This window comes from Oculina patagonica, chromosome 7 (assembly GCF_052425735.1).
Source record: "Oculina patagonica isolate OP01 chromosome 7, crgOcupat, whole genome shotgun sequence".
Lineage (NCBI taxonomy): Eukaryota > Metazoa > Cnidaria > Anthozoa > Scleractinia > Oculinidae > Oculina > Oculina patagonica.
In genome coordinates, this window is record NC_135764.1 from 25,542,645 (window position 1) to 25,562,954 (window position 20,310).

The 20,310-nt window shown below is 38.1% G+C and overlaps 1 protein-coding gene and 1 long non-coding RNA gene across 2 annotated transcripts in view; both read left to right on the forward strand.

Annotated features, from left to right (window-relative positions):
• LOC144660554 (uncharacterized) overlaps window positions 1-19,880 on the forward strand; it is a 52,632-nt gene extending 32,752 nt beyond the window's left edge. Inside the window, exon 2 of the long non-coding RNA XR_013572109.1 lies at window positions 18,354-19,880. This is a non-coding gene — a long non-coding RNA (uncharacterized LOC144660554). The remainder of the gene's footprint in view (window positions 1-18,353) is intronic.
• Window positions 1-19,880, forward strand: part of LOC144660994 (uncharacterized) — a 41,913-nt gene extending 22,033 nt beyond the window's left edge. Inside the window, exons 11-13 of the mRNA XM_078521717.1 lie at window positions 445-1,113; window positions 16,133-16,678; window positions 16,970-19,880. Coding sequence (XP_078377843.1) covers window positions 445-1,113; window positions 16,133-16,678; window positions 16,970-17,595 — 1,841 coding nt within the window. The 3' untranslated portion in view covers window positions 17,596-19,880. The remainder of the gene's footprint in view (window positions 1-444; window positions 1,114-16,132; window positions 16,679-16,969) is intronic.
• Window positions 19,881-20,310: the final 430 nt, after the last annotated feature.

Below are 20,310 nucleotides of genomic sequence, written 5' to 3' on the forward strand. Positions count from 1 at the left end.
AGAAATACAAGGGTTCTAGGCGAAGTTTTTTTCGTTTTATGAAAGTGTTTTTAGAAACACTGGCTGTTTTAGAAAGTGTTTAAGGAAAATTGTCCGCAATTTTTGGTTTGTTTGTCTGCATCTTGTCTGAGACGTGATGTCTCTCGCGCTCTTTGCTATTACTATTTTTACAGGTAATAAAATGCCAATTATTTCCGTCTCAGCCATCTTGTGGGTTAAAGAGCTATAAATGCTTGCCTGGAGCAAGGATTCCTGCAGAGATGTGACAACGAACATAAACGCAAACCAAAAAGTATTTTTTTCCCTCACTATCAAAAGTAGAGAAATTACTCTGAAAAGTAATTAAAAATTTAATAGACACTAATTTTTAAAAGGATTAATATTTCTTTTTCTGCCTAAATTGTAAGTAGAAGTGGTTTAAAAAAGGTTTCCATTTATTCGTAGGAATTCGGCTCTATAAACATAGACACAGCCGTCAAGTTGAATCAACCAAGAACGAGTCAGAATCTAAAAGGACAGCGGAATCGATGATCAAAATCAACAAACTTTTATCAGAGGGGAGATTGCATCTCTGTCAGTCAAAGGATGTCACGTGCTCGCCAGGTCCCCCAGGCCCTCCCGGTCCACCTGGACCAAGAGGACACAAAGGAGCCCGGGGACGAAGGGGACAAAATGGAAGAACTGGAAACAAGGGAGATAAAGGCATTATGGGATCGCCAGGGAAGAGCGGCAAGCAAGGCATTATGGGACCTTCAGGGATAAAGGGAGAGACTGGAACCAAAGGTGAGAAAGGAGACATAGGGCCCGCAGGCAGGCCGGGAAGTAAAGGAGAGCCTGGTGAATCGATCTCATCTCCTGCTGTTGTTGTTTCTCCTGTGACGTTGACAGTGAATGAAGGCAAATTAGCCTCGTTTCAGTGTTCAGCTAGCGGGAATCCTGAGCCTGCACTAGTGTGGAGTAAACTGGACAATCAGTCTGAAATCATTCAGTCAGCGGTTTCAGGAGGAAAGTTGCAGTTGACTAAGGTGACAGGAAATGACGCAGGCGTGTATCAGTGTTCAGCGACAAACATCCTGGGGAATTCACGAGAAATGGTGCGATTAGCAGTAAATGGTAAAACTCTGGTTATTTTTTTTTTGTTTATTTTTTTTTAATGCATTTATTTAATATCACACGTTACACTGAGAAAGTGAAAAAAAAACCACAGTTACAAAAAAAAAAAGAAGATAAAAATACATCAAGTTACACAATTTAACCGATAAAGCCTAACTTACTAACAAATACTTTTAACTTGTATAAATTTTTATATAAATTTCTCTACACGGTATTTAAAATTAAGTTTCCTAACGAATTCAATTACCCCAGGCTCTATTTGATTAAGTTTCTGATTGTAAAGGTAATACTTAGCTAATAACATGCAGTAATTTAATTTCTTTTTTAGAGAGTATCGTTGCAGTTGAGCAGAATTTAGTGATTTACCAAAGAGTAGTTCTTCATCACTTTGCGTAAAGGAGGTGCCGTTTTCTTCATTGAAGTGTTGTAAAACTTTATGAAAGAATTGTTTAGAAAGGTGGCAGTCGATGAAAGTATGACTTATCGAATCTGGATGGCCGCAGTAGGTGCAGTCCGAGTTGTTCGATACTCCAAAGAGGTGAAGTTCCTTTTTGGAGACAAGTATCCTATGAGCAAGTTTGAAGTAAAATTCTTTAAGTTTGTTCTCTTTGCACATAAATTTAATTTGCTTAAAGTAGTTTTTCCAATGAATATCATTTGATGACAGATCTCGTTCCCATTTACTAAGTGCAGTTATTTTGGGAATACTTTTCTTTATAAAAAGCCAGTAATAGTCTTTGTTTTTTGTTTTCGTAAGATCGATCGATATTGTAGGTGACAATTGAAAATTCACACTATCAAGAAAGAGTGACTTATTTAATTGAGCATGTTTTGCTCTTTCTACTAGATGTTTCGGAATTGCAGATATGATTTGGTAATAATTTAAGAAGTTGCACTTAATTGTGTATGTTTGTTTGAATTCTTGAAATGATAAAAACTTTCCGTTCTCGCTGAGAATATCTTGGATAGAGACAATTCCTTCTTCAAACCAGCTTTTCAGAAAAATCGGCCTATTCCCAATTTCTTTGTTATTGAACAGTATCATTTCTTGTCCATTGTCACTTTCATACAGGGTTTTAAGTTCTAAAAAGTACCACAATACCTGTTTGTAAAAAGGAGGTATATCAGTCTGGTTGAGAAATTTTTTATCGTAATTACAACGTAATAGAAAGTTTAAACCACCGTATTCTCTGAAAAAATGATAGGGAATTGCCTTCCAGTTCTCCTTCCTTGACAGCGCGTCGGTTATCAAAAATCTAGAAATCCAAGCAAGTTTTAATGATTTAGCTATTACCTCCATATTTGGCACACGTAATCCTCCGTCAACATAGTCTTGATACATGACTTGCCTTTTAACTTTGTCCGGTTTTTTACACCAGATAAAGTCAAATAGAGAGGTTGTAACTGAAGAGACAGTTTCCGAGGGGATGACTAACATTGAAGTGGAGTATACTAAATGTGGAATGCCGAGACTTTTTGTTATCAAACACCTTCCAAATAAACTGAGATTCCTTGATCTCCAAATATCAAGATTAGTATTAAGCTTTCGAACCTTAAGCGTAAAGTTTCTTTTCTCATTCCCATTTTCATCGTAGGAAACAAAGATCCCAAGAGTTCTAACAGGTTCTTTTGTCCATTTTAGATTGAAGGGCTGATCTTCCCTATTGCGCCATGGGCCTAACCATATCGCTTTGGTTTTTGAAGTGTTTAGTTTCAGACCTGAATATGTCCCGAAATCGTTAACTATTGCAATCAAGCTTTGGACAGATAATAAATTATCACAAAAGGCTGATGTGTCATCCGCGAATTGACTTATTTTCGACTCTGTTCCAAAGATTGTGATACCTCTGACAGTTTTGTCTTGTCGGATCTTTGTGGCCAGAACTACTGCAGTTAAGATGAAGAGATACGGTGATAAGGGGCAACCCTGCCTCACCCCTCTCGACAATTTAAAATAGTTTGTACAAAAACCATTGTTCAAGACGCTGCTCTCAGAGTTCGTATAGAACGTAGAGATCCATTTGCTTGCGTGCGCTTTGCGCATGCGCATTATTGAGTCTAATGCTTGCGTGCGCTTTGCGCATGCGCATTAGACTCTTTGTTATATGAAAAAAGCTGTTAGCAATCCCAAGGGAATGGTTCGGGATCGATAATCGTTCGCTGTAATGTAGAAAACAATGATCAGCTGCAAGAACGGACTCCGTACGGACACGCACGATTAGTTTCAATTAAAAACAGCCAATCAGCGACACGTGTTCCCACGCATAATTAAAAGTTCTTTCTCAAGTCAAGATTATTCAACACTTGAACAGGACGAAATAATTTTTCAGTTAAGACATTTGTAAGCTTTTTGTGAAAATAAATCTTCGTTTTCAGTTCAGTTAAGCACTTGTGTTTTCGTCTTGCTTAAAAAGCAAGACGTCTTTGAGAAAAAATATTTCGACGGCGACTCGCGTTTATTTACACAATGCGACCAAATATTTATTTTGTTTTAAAAAATAGAAAACTTTAGCTCGGTTTTTGTATTTAAGTCATTCGAATTTTGACCAATTTTTTCTTTACAGTGCAAACAAAAACCTTCAAAAATAAAAGATGTACATGGATAAATGTAAATCAAGTTACGCGACTAAATCAAAATGCGTTTGTTTGGCCGCTTTGCAGTATTACACTGTCCCGGCCTTTGCCATACACTGAAATCGAATTTCATGCTTTTACGACTCTCAGAGATCTTAAGTTCTTCTTACAGCTAGAAAAATCATAAAATGGTTACATTGATATGGAAGTGATGATTCGCGAAATTTGTACATCATGATAAACAGTCTTCGCTCCTGTGTATGGTAGCTCGATAATAATTGCCTAGTTTCCAGCGTTCAAAAGGTCATCATTATATTGACGTGAGCATTTACACCCGTTTTTAGGAAAATCTGTCACTAAGTGCTTACAGTACAATGGAGTAACAGTCACTATTTCAAGTGCTTTTATTGCAAAATCTGTTTCAAGAGTCATCATCAAAATGGTGAAAAATCTGAAAGAAAATGATGTGAAGTTCTTCAACCCTTGTTGTAATGAACATGCTTTTTGTAAATCGTCACGCAATCTTGTCCAAATGTTTAATCGTTTCTGCTTTTACGGACAATACGGAAGAAGTAACGATCATGACTAATACACCACACGAGTACCACGAGTAACATACGGGTAACATACGAGTAACACACGGAACATACGGGTACATACGGTTACATACAGGTAACATACGAGTAACATACGGATACATACGAGTAACATACGGATACATAAGGATGCATGCCAGTTCCTATTTCATTTCATTTCATTTTATTTTTCATTTTTATTTTATGCAACACAAGTAAACAAAACAAAACATACGGGCAATTACGGGTACATACAGGTAACATACGAGTATAATAATCGAAAAATCAATTATTGGTCATTAGATGTAACGTGTTTCTCCATCGCTCTCCCCTCCAAAAAGATTGCGTGACGAGCGCAAAGGACAAGGAACAAAAAAATGAAAAATAAAAAAACAAAATAAAATAAAGTGAAATGAAATATGAACTGGTATGCACCTGTATGTGTCCTTATGTTACTCGTATGTAACGGGTAAGATCGTATGTAAGTGAATTCAAGAAGTTGAGCTATTGACCTTATAACATTTCAAATTCTTGATACGTCTTCAATACGTTTTGTCCTTTGGGCTCGTCACGCAACCTTGTTGACGGGAAGGGGGGTGGGGGAGCATACTGATAAAAATGAAAAATAGAACAAAATAAAGGAAATTGAAAAAGGAATTGGTATGCACACGTATGTATTGGTATGTTACTCGTATGCATCCGTATGTTACTCGTATGTACCCGTATGTTACTCGTATGTATCCGTATGTTACTTGTATGTTACCTGTATGTACCCGTATGTGCCCGTATGTTTAATGTGTTACTCGTATGTTACCCGTATGTTGCTCGTAGTACTCGTGTGGTGTATTAGTCATGATCAGAAGTAACATCAACTCCTGTTCATACTTTAAATTTTGTGAAGCATATAACATTTATGACTGTTTCGTTTTCATCCATAATCATCCACGATGCCCCTAGCTTGCTATAAGCATTTTAAATTAAACTCCCGAACACAAACCTCTAACCAATTTTAACCGGCTTACGAAAACCGCGCAATCTGTATCACTATGCCATACGGCATTAGACTCATGTCACCCTTGGTGACCTATTTTTTAATGCCGTTACCAAAGTTGAACAGGTTGAGGGTATTTTGAATAAAAGACCATTCTAGGGTATCGAATGCTTTTTGAAAGTCTAGAAGTAGCAGTATCCCAGGGATCTTCTGTAGCTCAGTTTGCTGGATTATGTCATTTATAAGCCTAATGTTTTGTCCTATGTATCTCCCTTTCATAAAACCGGTCTGATCTGGATGGATAAGAGAGGGTAAAACGCGTTCTATCCTCTTAGCGATAACTTTTGACGCTATCTTATAGTCTACGTTTAATAGCGTTATTGGACGCCAATTTGACAAAAACAACAAATTTGCATCTTCTTTGGGTAGAAGCGTGATAACTCCTCTTCGCTGGGACACAGACATTTCGCCGAAATCAAAAGCTGCATTTAGACTATTTACCAAATCCTGACCTAGGAGGCTGAAATATTGCTTATAGAACTCGGCTGTAAAACCATCGTCCCCTGGCGATTTCCCATTTTGAAAGGTGTTTAAGATTTTCTCACACTCTTCTAACGTTATTTCGCCATCAAGATTTGTCTTCTCCTCATCAGATAATTTCGCGAATTGTAAATCGCTACCAAAGTCAGTAAAAACATTACTACTGTGGTCAATATTCGAGCTGTACAAATTCTCATAAAAGGTTTGGATATCAGACATTATATCCTGATCATGGACAATAATTTTTCCGTCAGACCTTTTGAGTTCCGATATAACTGTTTTATTGTAATTTTTTTTCTCCATGTTGAAAAAGTATTTGGTTGGCTTTTCACCTAGTTCAACCCATCTCACTTTGGAGCGAAAAATTGCGCCTTTGCCCTTGATTTCATAGAGGCGATTTAATTCATTTTTTAACCTGTCATATTCTTTCAGTTTGTCTTCGGTATTTTGATTATCACTACTGTTGCTTATACTTTTGTCGATTTCGTCTAAGCGCTTTTGAAGGTCGGATTCTTGTTTGCGAAATTCTTTTGCTTTGCGAGCGGCGAAAGAAATAGTGATGCTTCTAATTTCCATTTTAATCAGTTCCCATCTTAGTCTTTTGTCAACTATGTTGGCATATTTCTCACTGATGATTGGATAGCTGTCTGTAATTAGAGTCAAGTAATTGTTGTCTTTTAAAAGTGAGTTGTTAAATTTCCATAATCCTGGGCCCCTTGACACCTGGGATAACTTTAAACTGAGTTTGATTGCTTTGTGATCTGGAGTGATTGCAGTCTTTGTTTCAACGTTGTGGGCGTATTGAGTGAGATGTTTTGCTATAAGAAAATAATCGATTCGCGATTTGACTTTCAAAAATTTAGACTCATATGAAAAATTTTTTGTATGGGGTTTTTGCTTTCGAAAAATGTCAATTAGATCCAGTTCTTCCATCATTGAGATAATACCATTCCAATAAGCCGTTGGTTTCCAACTTATGCCACCTTTCTTGTCAATGCTATCTAACGTAGCATTCCAGTCTCCACCTACAATTAACTGTGTGATGTTTAAATTTGAAGTCATAAATTCGTTAAGAATCTGCAAGAATTTTCCTTGCGACTGACGGTCGGTAGGAGCATACACATTACAGATAGATAGATTTACACCCCTGCAAATTACATCTATTGCAATAATTCGACCGTCAATGTCTTTGTAACTGTTTTCTACGTTTACGACAACAGAAGGGTTCACAAGAATACAAACACCTTTGCTGTGATTTGATCCGTGCGAGAAGAAAACGTCACCTCCCCATTCATTTTTCCATGCAAGTTCATCTTTTGGTTCTGAGAAAGTTTCTTGCAAGAGATAAAAATGGCAATTTTGATCTTTCAAATAACTAAAGATGGATCTTCTTTTGACACGGTTTCTTATACCTCTAACATTTAAAGTTATAAAATTACATTTTGGAGCTACCATAATCGTTTAAGAAAAGGAATATAGAATGTATTACAAAAAAAAAATATTGCTCATTTGCAACTCGATGCATCTTTGGTAGCACAAAACAAAACATAGCAAAACAATAAAATACAACGCGCGACACATTACAAGAACTACCGGTTTCCGATAATTTTCTTTTTTGTTTCATGCGGTCAGAATCAAATCGATCGCTGGAATTAAACCGAAACAAATCCCACCGAATCTGCCTAAGACAGATCACAGAGGATTGAAATTGTGTACAATAACTATATACATTAAACAAAGTTCCAAGTAGAAAACACAATAACATTAGAATCGTAACGTAACGGGGAACAATTAATTTACAACTCAGGGGGCGATAATCTGAACTACTCGACTCTGTATCACCTACCCAACGAAGACAAAATTAATCTATACTGATTAGTAACTTACATTTCCCCCTACGGTAAAAGTGAGGCCAATAATGACAGGATGGTTGAATTGTCAAAGTTCCTTGACGTCGTCGATCGAAAACATTTGTCTTGGTCTTCCAGTGGGAGAAGTTTTGACGAATAGCTTCCCGTCGAGCGAAACTCTGGTTATTGAAACTATTGACATAAACTTTTCAATGTGTCACACAGTTACCTTAAGGTTACTATTGTTAGCGGTTACTAAATTTAGCGATTTTAGCGAGTTGGGCCAAAATCGCTAAATTTAGTACTCGGCGCTAAAATTTGTCTCGGTCAAATTAATACACGTTAAATTAATACCCCCGCCCGCCAGAGAAATACACAATTAAATATAGTGGCCCTGTTCAACTATATGACAACGTCAGAAGGTATGGCAACAATTAAGAAAGGTTGGGAGATAGTTGGAATCGCCGGCATCGTGAAAAATATGTCTGACAATGACCCACTTTCTAACATTTGCAATTCACTTTGTTCTTTCTGATAATGATAATGTTTGTTCAATTTTAAGAGGCATTGATCTATTACTGGACATTCCTTTCGACATAGCAACAGTGGTATTTAGAAACATACCAAAGAAGGGAGAACCTTCGTTTTTATGGGATTCCTGAACGACTGGATGAGCAGGAAAACACCAGAGAAGTGCTGGTTAACTTTATGATAAACGAGCTCAACCTCGAAGACGCGCCACAAATCGAATTTCAACGGGTACATCGAGTAGGCAGGTTTGACGCATCACAGCACAACCCACGCCAGATCATCGCTCGCTTTCTCCGCTATGGGGACCGGGAGAAAGTTTTTTCTCAGGCAAGACAACTTAAAGGCACAGGTATGGGAATATCTCCCGATCTCCCTAAAGGAGTCGTGGATATCAGAAAGAAGCAGATCGAAACCTTGAAAAAGGCTAAAAAAGAAGGCAAAAGAGCTTATTTCAGTAGAGCAGAGCCGGAAAAACTGTACGTAGATGGACATTTAATCCCTGTTTCAGAGTAATTCAGTTTTAAGTTATAAAGTTGTAGGCCTTCGGTTGAACTTTGAAAAATTTGAATATTCTGGAGCTACCGTTATGCAAATTGATAATTAGATTGCAAGATTCGGTTGCTAGCAGCTAATCAACAGCTTTGCTGGTTGTTTATTTTAATTACTGCTGTGAAGTGTTTTTTTCTTTGTTTTTTTGTGTTGGTTGCGCTTTTGTTTTTTTCTTTACTTATCAATATGGTAGTATTAATTGTCGCATGTAGTGTTCTTTGCATTATCTTATTGTTTTCAGCTTGGTGTATTTTATCGAGCGTTGTTTTTGTTGTTTTTGTTTTGAGTCTATGCCTTGCATTCAGTTTATATCATTACCAGTCGCCATATTGCATATTTTTAGAAGTCTTAGAAGTGATCTTGCTTAAAGCCGTTAATATCTTTTTTATCTGATGGAGGGAAACAATTTCCAATTTAAACTGCTTTCTTTAAATGTAAGAGGGATCCGTTCTTTCGAAAAAAGAAAATGTATTTTCAACTGGTTGCTTAAGCAAAATGCAGATATCTTTTTTCTGCAGGAAACGTACAGTACAAAAGAGATTGAAAATCAGTAGCGGAAACAATGGAGAGGAGAGTTGTTTTTCTCTCACGGTACATCGCGCAGTAAAGGCGTCCTTGTTTTAGTGCGGGAAAATTTGGATTTTAAAGTTAATTCAACGCATACCGATGATTCGGGAAGATTATTTTGTTATTCTAGATACCTTAATTCAGGACTCGCCGTTTCTTCTAGCAAATATCTATGCCCCAACAAAAGGCTCTAAACAATGTCAGTTTTTAGACGAAATTGCTAATCACTTCGCAGACAAAGTATGTCAATCTAAACATTATATTATTACTGGAGGTGATTTTAATGCTACTTTCGATCCAGATCTTGACTGTTCGGGTGGAAGGCCTTCTATAAAGAATTGCATTAAGAACCTCAATGATATTATGCTACAAAATGACCTGGTCGATATATGGAGAGTGCGCAACCCGAACAAAAAGCGCTTCACTTGGAGACAGAAAAATCCATTAATTCAAAGACGACTAGACTTTTGGTTAATCAGCAATTCTTTACAGGACGACATAGAAAATGTAGACATCTTATCTTCCGTCAAAAGTGACCACTCCGCAATTATTTTGAATATTGATAGCGTAAAGAACTTAAACCACGGTCCATCTTTTTGGAAATTTAATAATAGTCTTCTCGATGATGAACAATACATTAAATTGATTGAGCAGCTTGTTCCTGATTGGATTGAGGAGATTAACTATTCTGATGATGCTAGAGTTCAGTGGGATTGGCTAAAATACAATATCCGTAAGGAGACCATTACTTATAGCAAAGCGAAAGCAAAAGAACGGAGAGAAAAAATAAAGCGCATTGAACATAAACTGAAAATTGCTGAGGAAAAATGAGCTGACTCTCCAAATGATGATACACAAAATGAACTGATTGACACTTTAAAAAGCGCATACGAAAAAGAATACGAGTACATTACGAAAGGAGCAATAATACGATCACGTGCAACTTGGTACGAAAAAGGTGAGAAAAATAATAAGTATTTCCTTAATCTACAAAACAATAAGAAGACAAAAAGCACTATAAGAAAACTTGAACGCAAGAATGGTAATATTACTGTTGACCCGAACTGCATAATGGACGAACTACACTCATTTTACTCAGATCTCTATAAAGAAAAGAACTCCGAAGAGCTAATTTCTGAAAATTGTCCTTTCTTAAATTCTGGGAATATACCTAAGCTTTCACCAGCAATGCGAGAGTTATGCGAAGGAGAGCTAACCCTAACAGGGCTTAATGTTGCTTTATTATGACTTTTTAACTTACAAACGTATTTCGATCAACACTGCCGTGGCTCGTTTCGAAACATTTTTTCTATTCCGCTTTTAATAGCCCTCCCGGATATCAGCCCCTCCGCTTATACGCCAACCCAGAATCTCTTGCAAAGTTGTATAAGCCCAGGGCTTATAACCGGAATTTTACGGTATGCTGTTGATGTATTGCTGAGTTATAGAGGTCGTTTAGCTCAAAAGGAAACTAAGACAGTCAAGTAACCAACCATTGAAACTAATTGTGGTAACTGGGGGGAGGAAGGCACTTCTAGAAAAAAAATAATCATAAAAGTTGAATGGTTTTAAATGAAGTCTTATACCAAAATGTTAAACGTGACATTGTGAAAATCAAATGTAAGTTTATAGATTTATCGTTTTGAAAGTTGTTGTCAATAAATTCCATGCACTACAAAGTTTGCATGTGTCACGGTATTCTTTCGTTAGACGTGATAGGTCCGTGCAAGAAAAAGCATTTAGCTACTCTTATTCTCGGAGTCTAGACCAAGTATACAGCTGGGATATTTAGTAGAATGCTTCCCGAATCTCGTTGTGTTGAATCTTTCATAATGTTGAATTATTCTTTCCAAATCAGGGGGACTGACTGTCTATTTAATTCCAACGGAGTTTAAAGCCTGCTTATGTTAAGATCGCCCCGATCGTTTCTATCGCATCGATTGTTTGCAAATACTGAGACGATCGTAGGCGATCGAAGCGATTGGAGGCGATCGGGGATCTCATATGATCGTCCCTATCGCCTGGTACGAGCGAAGACCTACGAAAAATAATTTAGTCCTAGATCCAACCCAAATGCACCCTTGAATGAAAGTGCAAAACTCGTGGCCTTCTATCTTTTCAGGTATATTGCAGTTTTACGGCGAAGAAGGGAAAGAGAAGCTAGTACGATAGAACACGGGCGATCGAAGCGATCACGATCGCTGCAGATGTTAGCGATCGTCTGTGTAATGTTCTCATATAATGGCCCCGATCGCAGGGAAACTTATAGAAGTGACAGAGGCTATAGAAACGATCGAGGCGATTATATGAGAACCAGCCTTTAGGGGCTGAAAATCGTGTTTGTGTCCCATTTCAAATTCGCACATGGTGAAGGACTTTAAATTACGGTTTCTTTAAAGTTAAGAGTCCCATGACGTTGAAAGGGGTTACTGGATATTTGCGACCACGTAAAAAAAATATGTTGTTTTCTTGTTTTGGTTTGCCAGAACTGTGTACATTGTTGCAAACACATTTGCTTTCTATCGTGATACCTCTAAGGGGTTTCAGAGTAAATTGCAATTATAAACCGGGGCTAATAGTTGACAAGAAATGATTTCAGTTTGGGACGTACGTTGTAGCTTTTGGTTGGCAACTAGGCCCACCAATTATGCTAGCATTTTGTTGGGCATAATTTTGCTTAACGAGCATTTTTTGGACTCTTCTTCTCAAAAAGAATTGCTAGTATAATTTAGTATTTTACACCAATTTTATCTATATTTTTTGTTGTCAAAAGCATGAATTTGCTTGTTTTTGGTGCCTTTTTATTGTAGTTGACTTGAAAGCAGGGCTTCTTTAGCCGATCAGCGGTTAATTTTCAGAGGTTGTACCCAGTCCTTAAGCCAAGCGCACCTATCTTTATCGAGCCACTATAAAAAAATAACAAAAAAAAAGAATAAACTTAGATCTTGCTGATGGTATAGATCCAATGGACGTTCAACCAACCAAAACTCTGAAAATGCCATCTTTATCCAAACTATGAATAAATGAAAAAAAATAAACTTTGTCTTTCATGACATGAATAACAGACAATTTGGCAAGTTATTCAAACTCGTGATCATAGTATCACGTAACAAGCTGAAGCAGTATTTATTCCACTGCGTTGTTGAATTGCAGATTGCTGACAAATAATGGATGAGATCCAATGGGCCTTAAACCAACAGAAATTCTGGCCTGATGTATGACCTAAATTTGCAATGCATATGATGTGGGCACTGACTTTGACTACGGCTATCATGATCAAGTTTGTTTGCGGACTTGTTAATGTACGCCTAGCGGACCTATCTTTATCCGAACTGTACTGAGATATAAAAACAAAAATTGAACTTTGTCGCATAACAAGAATAGCAGAGAATTTGGCAAGTTACCCAAACTCGTGATTTCGGTATCACGTAACGAGCTGAAGCAGTATTCATTCCTCTGCGTTGTAGACTTGCGGATTACTAAAACATCACCATAATCATGGCTGTTCAAAAGCAAACTATGCCTTCCTTTGCTTCCATAATTTCTGTTTTGTCCATTTTGTTCTACTGCGCGGGTTTTTTAAGAGTTGAGCTTGAGTTACATGAGCACAAGAGAAGAATAAACGCTCTTGAAAGCGTTGCGGAGGCCAAACCGCCGTCAAACGATCCAGACATAATCAAGAATGCTCCTGGTAAGTTTGTCTTACATTACAAGCTAGAATTTACAAGTTGTTAGAATAATACAATACAATCATCAGAATAAAAGCTTTTTCCAATGAAAATGCCTTGGAAATAGCAAAGAGTGAAAACAACCTATGAATGAACGTGTTTGTTCTCTTTGTGTTATGAAGCCGCCACGAAAACTGAAGCTAGGGTTAGCAGGTCATGTTTTCCTCAATCCAATGCATACAAAGAACTTCAAACGCAAATTAATAGTGAATCGACCTAATTTTGCTTAAACTCTGACTAACAGCTGAGAATGATAATAAAACAGTTTTTTGATAAGAAAATTGCAACGGATATATTGTCTACTCAGAAGTGCAATAACTGTTTTCATTGTTTATAGGAGAGATTACAGCTAATAAAATGCCAATTATTTCCGTCTCAGCCATCTTGTGGGTTAAAGAGCATAAAATACTTGTCTGGAGCAAACATTCCTGCAGAGATGCCAAAACGAACATAAACGCACACGAGAAATTATTTTTCTCTTCCTCACTTTCAAAAAAAGAGAAACTACTTTGAGGTCTCTAACTACTTAAAATTTTAAAGAGGGTCCTGAAGGGGTAAAATGGGAACTGGGATTTGCCTATTTTGACTGGGATTTGCCTATCTTTTGACTGGGAAAATGGGATTTAGGTAACTGGGACTGGGATTCGGAAACAAAAAATGGGAATGGAAAGCATGTCAGTACATGACGAAACCTGCATATTTTACGCTCTATAATATTCTTAAAGTCCGGCATAGACAGTTAAAACGCTAAAAATTAACTCTGAAACGAAACCACTACACTGCACGAGTGTCCATCAAGCGTCGATCAATTTTCGTGTAAGTGATTAAGTTACTCTTCTGAACTGCTATGACTGAGCATGGGCACAAATGGAATATTTAAAAGAAGTGATAGTAAGTTTTGCAGGGTAGTGGTAAGTAAGGGTCAAAAACTTGATAGCTTTAGTTAAAGCTACTGAAAATTTCTATCATCCTCTACAAGACAAAAGAACAAATGAAAAGTGATGTTCTCAACAGTATTGGTGATAATATAACTAGCAGAACATGATTTTGGATAGTCCATTCCCTGAACTATTCCTTCTGTGACCCAGGTGCGAGACGGGGACAGTCTAGGATAACTTGCATGTGCATTAAAACAAACCAATGAAAAACCACAGAGACGTGTGGCGTTTCTTACATGCAACGTGTGCGCTAGGGTAAAAATAGTTTGCTAAAATGAAAAATTTAACTACGCAACAAATTAGCGCGACATCTACAAGAAAAATTGTCATAACCTTTGTCTAAAGCCGTAATACTTAGTTACTTACTTATCCTCATCGGGCCCATGAGGACTCTTGAGGCCGGCCAGAAAACTAAAACTGCGCCATCCATCCCGGTCCGCCGTCGATGCGACAGCAGCCCCCCACGAACACCAACCCAGCCGGTTTCTTTCTGTCTCCACGGTAATGAATCTCCGTATGAATAGGTATTAAACCCACAAGTACTAAATTTTTTAATTTAACATCTGTGCGTGCGTTTCCAAAGGTGCTGTCGATTATGGTTTGGTTTCTTCAGCTTCCCCCCTTTTTTTTGGGAGGGGGGAGGAAGGTGGGGCTGAAAGATTTCTGAGAATGCACATACAAGTCAATATTTCTGGACTCGCTCAACGACGCCTGTGTACCTGGGTTTACCGAAGGGAGAGTTCAGGGAGTGGACTACATTTAGGACAATCAAAACAACAAATATATTATGCTTAAGTCCGGTTTTCCATACACTGGGAATTTTACTACTGGGAATGGGATTTGGACAAAAAATAGGCTGGGAAATGGGATTTGGGCAAAATTTGGGCTGGGAAATGGGATTTGGTACCCCCCCTTCAGGACCCTCTTTAAAGACACCAATCTGTAAAAAAGGATTACTCTTTCTTTTTTGGCTTTTATAATAAGAAGTGGCTTAAAATCCACTTTTATTTCCTTCGTAGGAATTCAGTCCTATAAACATAGACACAGCCGTCATGTTGAGTCAACAAAAAACGATTCAGAAGCAAAAAGCACAACAGAATCGATGATCAAAATCAACAAACTTTTATCAGAGGGCAGACTACATCTCTGTCAGTCAAAGGGTGTCACTTGCTCGTCAGGTCCCCCAGGCCCTCCCGGTCGACCTGGACCAAGAGGACACAAAGGAGCCCGGGGACGAAGAGGACAGAAAGGAAGAACTGGAAACAAGGGAGATAAAGGCAATATGGGATCGCCAGGAAAGAGCGGAAAGCAAGGCATTGTGGGACCTTCGGGGATAAAGGGAGAGACTGGACTCAAAGGCGAGAAAGGAGACATAGGACCCGCAGGCATGCCGGGAAGTAAAGGAGAACCTGGTGAATCGATTTCATCTCCTGCTGTTGTTGTTTCTCCTGTGACGTTGACAGTGAACGAAGGTGGATCAGCCTCGTTTCAGTGTTCAGCCAGCGGTAATCCTGAGCCTGCAGTAGTGTGGAGTAAACTGGACAATCAGTCAGAAATCACTCAGTCAGAGGTTTCAAGAGGAAAGTTGCAGTTGACTAAAGTGACAGGAAATGACTCAGGCGTGTATCAGTGTTCAGCAACAAACATCCTGGGGAATTCACTGGAAGTGGTGCGATTAGCAGTGAATGGTAAAATTTTGGTTATTGTAATTTACTGTAATAATCTTTACAATGTGTCACACAGTAATACCGTGAGTCCTTGTAGTTATAGCAAACATGTTTAAAATTTTGAGATTACCCATATTCACATTCGAGTAACACAAAGCATTTCTCGTTTTCTTTAGGAAGCAACCCGTTACTTTGGAAGTCGATTGGAAGCAAACACTATTTACCAGTTCTTCAATTTTTCTTCCATTTTAATCCTGAATAAGGGTTTTATACGTCTATTAACTAAAATCTTATTGTAAAAATGTCTTTTAACAACCGTAACAGGAAGAATGTTTCCTTTTACATTTTTAAAATGACATAAGGATACTACTACAGTGCCTTGAAGTGCTTTCTTGAATTTAAGACTTCTTCATTTTAAAAAAATAGTCCTGCCTCCGGTTTGATTCCTCTTAAAGCAAAACTTAATTTAAAATCAATTCATAAACTAAGTGTTATTTACTTGGTTGCAGTTCATCCTCGCGTTTCTCTTCATCCGGGACCTTATCACGTCATTCAAGGAAGTAACGTCACCCTTCCAACCTGTCACGTGACCGGATACCCGGCGCCAGTGGTCACCTGGAGGAAGTCGTCTGGTCAGTTACCCCAGGGGAGGGCGCAGTATAACAACAGTGTCTTACAAATTTCTGATGTCCGTAAAGTTGACTCTGACACATACTTCTGTTCAGCAGTCAACCTTTTAGGAAATGTTGAAATAAAAACTCTACTAGTTGTGATTTCACTTCCTGTGTTTACCGTTAAGCCACCTGGAAAAGTTACTGTTGGTTTTGGCGACACTTTGACGTTAAACTGCAGCACTACCGGTGATCCACGACCAGTCATCAGCTGGGAAAGACAAGGAGCAGCACTGCCCGTGGGGAGGAGTCACAGGACAAACGAGGCGCTTGTCATAAGAGATGTTAGAGAAGAGGATGCTGGGATCTATATTTGTGTGGCTAGAAGTGCAGGAGTGTTTGATATCGAGGCAATAAGTTATGTTGAAGTAAGAAAACTGAAAGGTAAGTTATAGATGGAATGATTACATTTGTCAACAAGAGATTATTAGATTGATTTCAGGAATGCCGCAATATGTTAGTACCCTTCACTTTGCTAAGTGGTATAATTATTGAAGCACAACTTAATTATTAAAGTTAAGCGCGTCTACTATTTTCCCATGGGTGGACGGAGTAAAGTGTGTTATACACGTAACAAACAAGACACAAGTAACATTAACAGCTCTCTGAAAAATTCTTATAGATCCTTGTTAAACTGAGAAGCAAATTTAAAACAAGCACTTTATTTATTGTCAGATTGTTCAGATCTCCTCAAATCAGGCCACACTCAAAGTGGATTGTACTCTGTCAACCCAGACGGTAGAGGACATTTTACTATCTACTGTGACATGCGCACTGACGGTGGAGGCTGGACAGTGTTTCAGCGAAGACAGGATGGCTCGGTAGACTTCTATCGGGGATGGAACGACTACAAAGCAGGTTTTGGTCAGCTGACTGCTGAGTTCTGGTTAGGAAACGACAAAATCCACCGACTGACGGCCTCTAGACCGAGCTCTCTACGAGTGGAGCTGGAGGACTGGAGCGGAGGTAAAGCGTATGCCAAATATGGCAAGTTCAACATTGGTGATGAGCAGGCGAAGTATCGACTTGAAGTGGGTTCATATTCAGGTACAGCGGGAGATTCGTTAACATATCATAATAACATGGCGTTTAGCACAAAAGATAGAGATAATGACGGATGGAGCAGCCACTGTTCTGCTACAAACAACAAAGGCGCCTGGTGGTACCACAGTTGCGCCAACTCCAATCTAAACGGACAATACCTGGGAAACAAACGTGGTTGGCAAGGGGTGGCGTGGAAAAGATTTAGAAGTTCTCTCTCTCTCAAATTTACTGAAATGAAACTGAGGCCGTCATCGTAGAAGGAATACCAGTAACAGGTTTAATCCTGTTAGTGAAGTACATACCCGCGAACGGCAAAAATTAAACTTTTGCCGTCTGCCGTTTGGCGTCGTACGCGGAAATGAGTAGTACGCGGAAATGATTTGTTGTCACGGTGAATGAGGGATTTTTCCCTATTTTTATGATAGATTAATTTTAAGTACATATCAAACAATGATAAAGCGTTTTTAAAATTAATTTGGATAACGTAAACGGAAATCTTGTTTAATAGAACAGTTTCCTTTGTAATCATACAGCTTATTCTAAAATAATGGAAAATACATTATTATTTTAACTGACTTCATGATAATTGGACCTCATTGCCACGATCGCATCTGCAGAATTTGAAAGAATCTTTGGCTTAAAGCGAGGCTATGAGGGACAATATGTAGACAAAAGAATAATGTATTTTCCGCCATTTTGGAAAAAGGTGTATTCGTAAGTGTGGTCCGTTCTAGCAAAAAACAGAGGAATTTATAGTATTGACCGCTGTTGACAACTTTTTTTTACAGCTGATAGCCTGGGTACCAGCCTCTTATCTTTACCAGAGCGCGAGCTTCACGCACCTCTCGCGCTCTCGGAAAAAAAACCGATTGATAGTGATTGGTACCCAGGCTACCTCACTGTGCTCATGTTAGTCTTATAGTTAGTATGTGTTGTTGTAAGTTATTCCATTTATGTTATTATAATTTAATCCGTTCCGCTTTGATTTGGCTTGCGAAGTCGTAAGATTTAAAAGTAGCTTTCTTTTTTCTACGGAATAGGCAAATAAATGTAACCTTTACCGTATCACTGGCAAACATAACCGTTTGGCTCAAATTTCAATCGGTTGAACGTTACTACGTCAAAATTAACTATTTTATTACATGAAATTTTCGCGACACGTTAATTTCGCGATTCCAAAAAAATCGCAAAATTAAAGTGACGCGAACAAAAAGTGTCGCGAACATAACATGATGCGAAAATTAAGTGACCCACATTATGTCAATAATTAAGAAAAAATAATTTTAGTGCCACTGAAGGAAGGAATTATTAATCTAAATGGGGATGTTGTCGTCATTGACTCAAAAACAATAACTGTAGCTATTTGCCGAGATTTAGTCCCACCCTTGCTTTTTTGTTAATTTTGACGTTTTTTTTTTATTAATCCGGATAAATGAAGTTGTTTTTATTTAATTCAAGGGCATGTAAAATAATATTGCCAAGGAAATGTAAATTGTGTCTACTCAAAAACGCGAAATTAAAGTGATTCAAAATACATCATTCTTGCAAAATCACGAAATTTAAGTGTCGCGAAATATGCGCACCTCAAAATCGCGAAATTAGCGTGTCGCGGAAATATCATGTAATAAGGTAGTTAATAGGCAAAACGCAAACGTTCAATATAACATTGTGTAGACGTGTTAGAAATACATATATATTTTTTGTTTGTTTCCATGCTTGGATAAAGTAAATTTAATTTGACAATATTTTAAGTCTGGATCATAAGTTGATATTTTTGTTAGCAGTATCTGGCTTTTCTCCTGTAACGAGACTGAGTTGTGTAGAATGAGTTAGAATGGTCCTGGTTCAAACGCTGATCTTTTAAAATGAGGGCGCTAAAAAGGAAGTTCAGCGCCCTGTCTAAACACAGCATTTATTCATTAAGTTTCTTCGACGCATACACTCGGAAAAGACGATACTGGAAAATTCCGGTTATAAGCCCCCCCCCCCCCCCCCTCACCCCAGCCGCTTACAAGCCCCCTGGTTATAGGCCCATCTTCCTGGAAACATAAAAAATACATCCGGTTATAAGCCGCCCCGGATATAAGCCAACCTCTACTGGATAACAGTACTGAACAGGGCTTAATGTTGCTTTATTGTGACTTTTTCGTTTCGAAACTTTTTTTTGTATTCCGCTTATAATAGCCCTCCCGGATATAAGCCCCTCCGCTTGTAAGCCCATCCAGAACCCCTTATGAAGTTGTATAAGCCCAGGGCCTTTAACGGGAATTTTACGGTATGCTGTTGATGTATTGCTGAGTTATAGAGGCCGTTTAGCTCAATAGGAAGCTAATTAGAAAGTCAAGCAACCATTGAAACTAGTTAGGGTAACTTGGGGGAGGAAGGCACTTCTAGAAAAGAAAAAGTAATCATAAAAGTTGAATGGTTTAAAATGAAGTCTTATACCAAAATGTTAAACGTGACATTGTGAAAATCAAATGTAAAGTTTAAATATTTATAGTTTTAAAAGTTGTTGTCAATAAATTCCATTTTTTACAACGTTTCCATGTGTCACGGTTTTCTTTCCTTAAAGTGATAGGTCTGTGCAAGAAAAAGTCCTTTAACTATCTTATTTTGGAGTCTAGACCACTTGTACAGTCGAGATATTTTATAGAATGCTTCCCGAATCTCGAGGACTCAGAATTTTTCTTTGTCCCATGCTCGTGTCATGTTGAACATGTTCAAAATCGGAGGAGAACTGCTATGATACCAACGGAGTGTTGTGCCGGCTTTTCGGGGCTGAAAATCGTGTATAGTAGACAAGAAATGATTTCAGTTTGGGACGTATATTGTAGCTTTTCGATGGCAACTAGGACCTCCCAATTATGCTAGCATTTTGTTGTGCATAATTTGGCTTAACGAGCATTTTTTGACACTTCTTCTCAAAAAAAGAACTGCTAGCATAATTTAGCATTTTCCACCAATTTTATCTA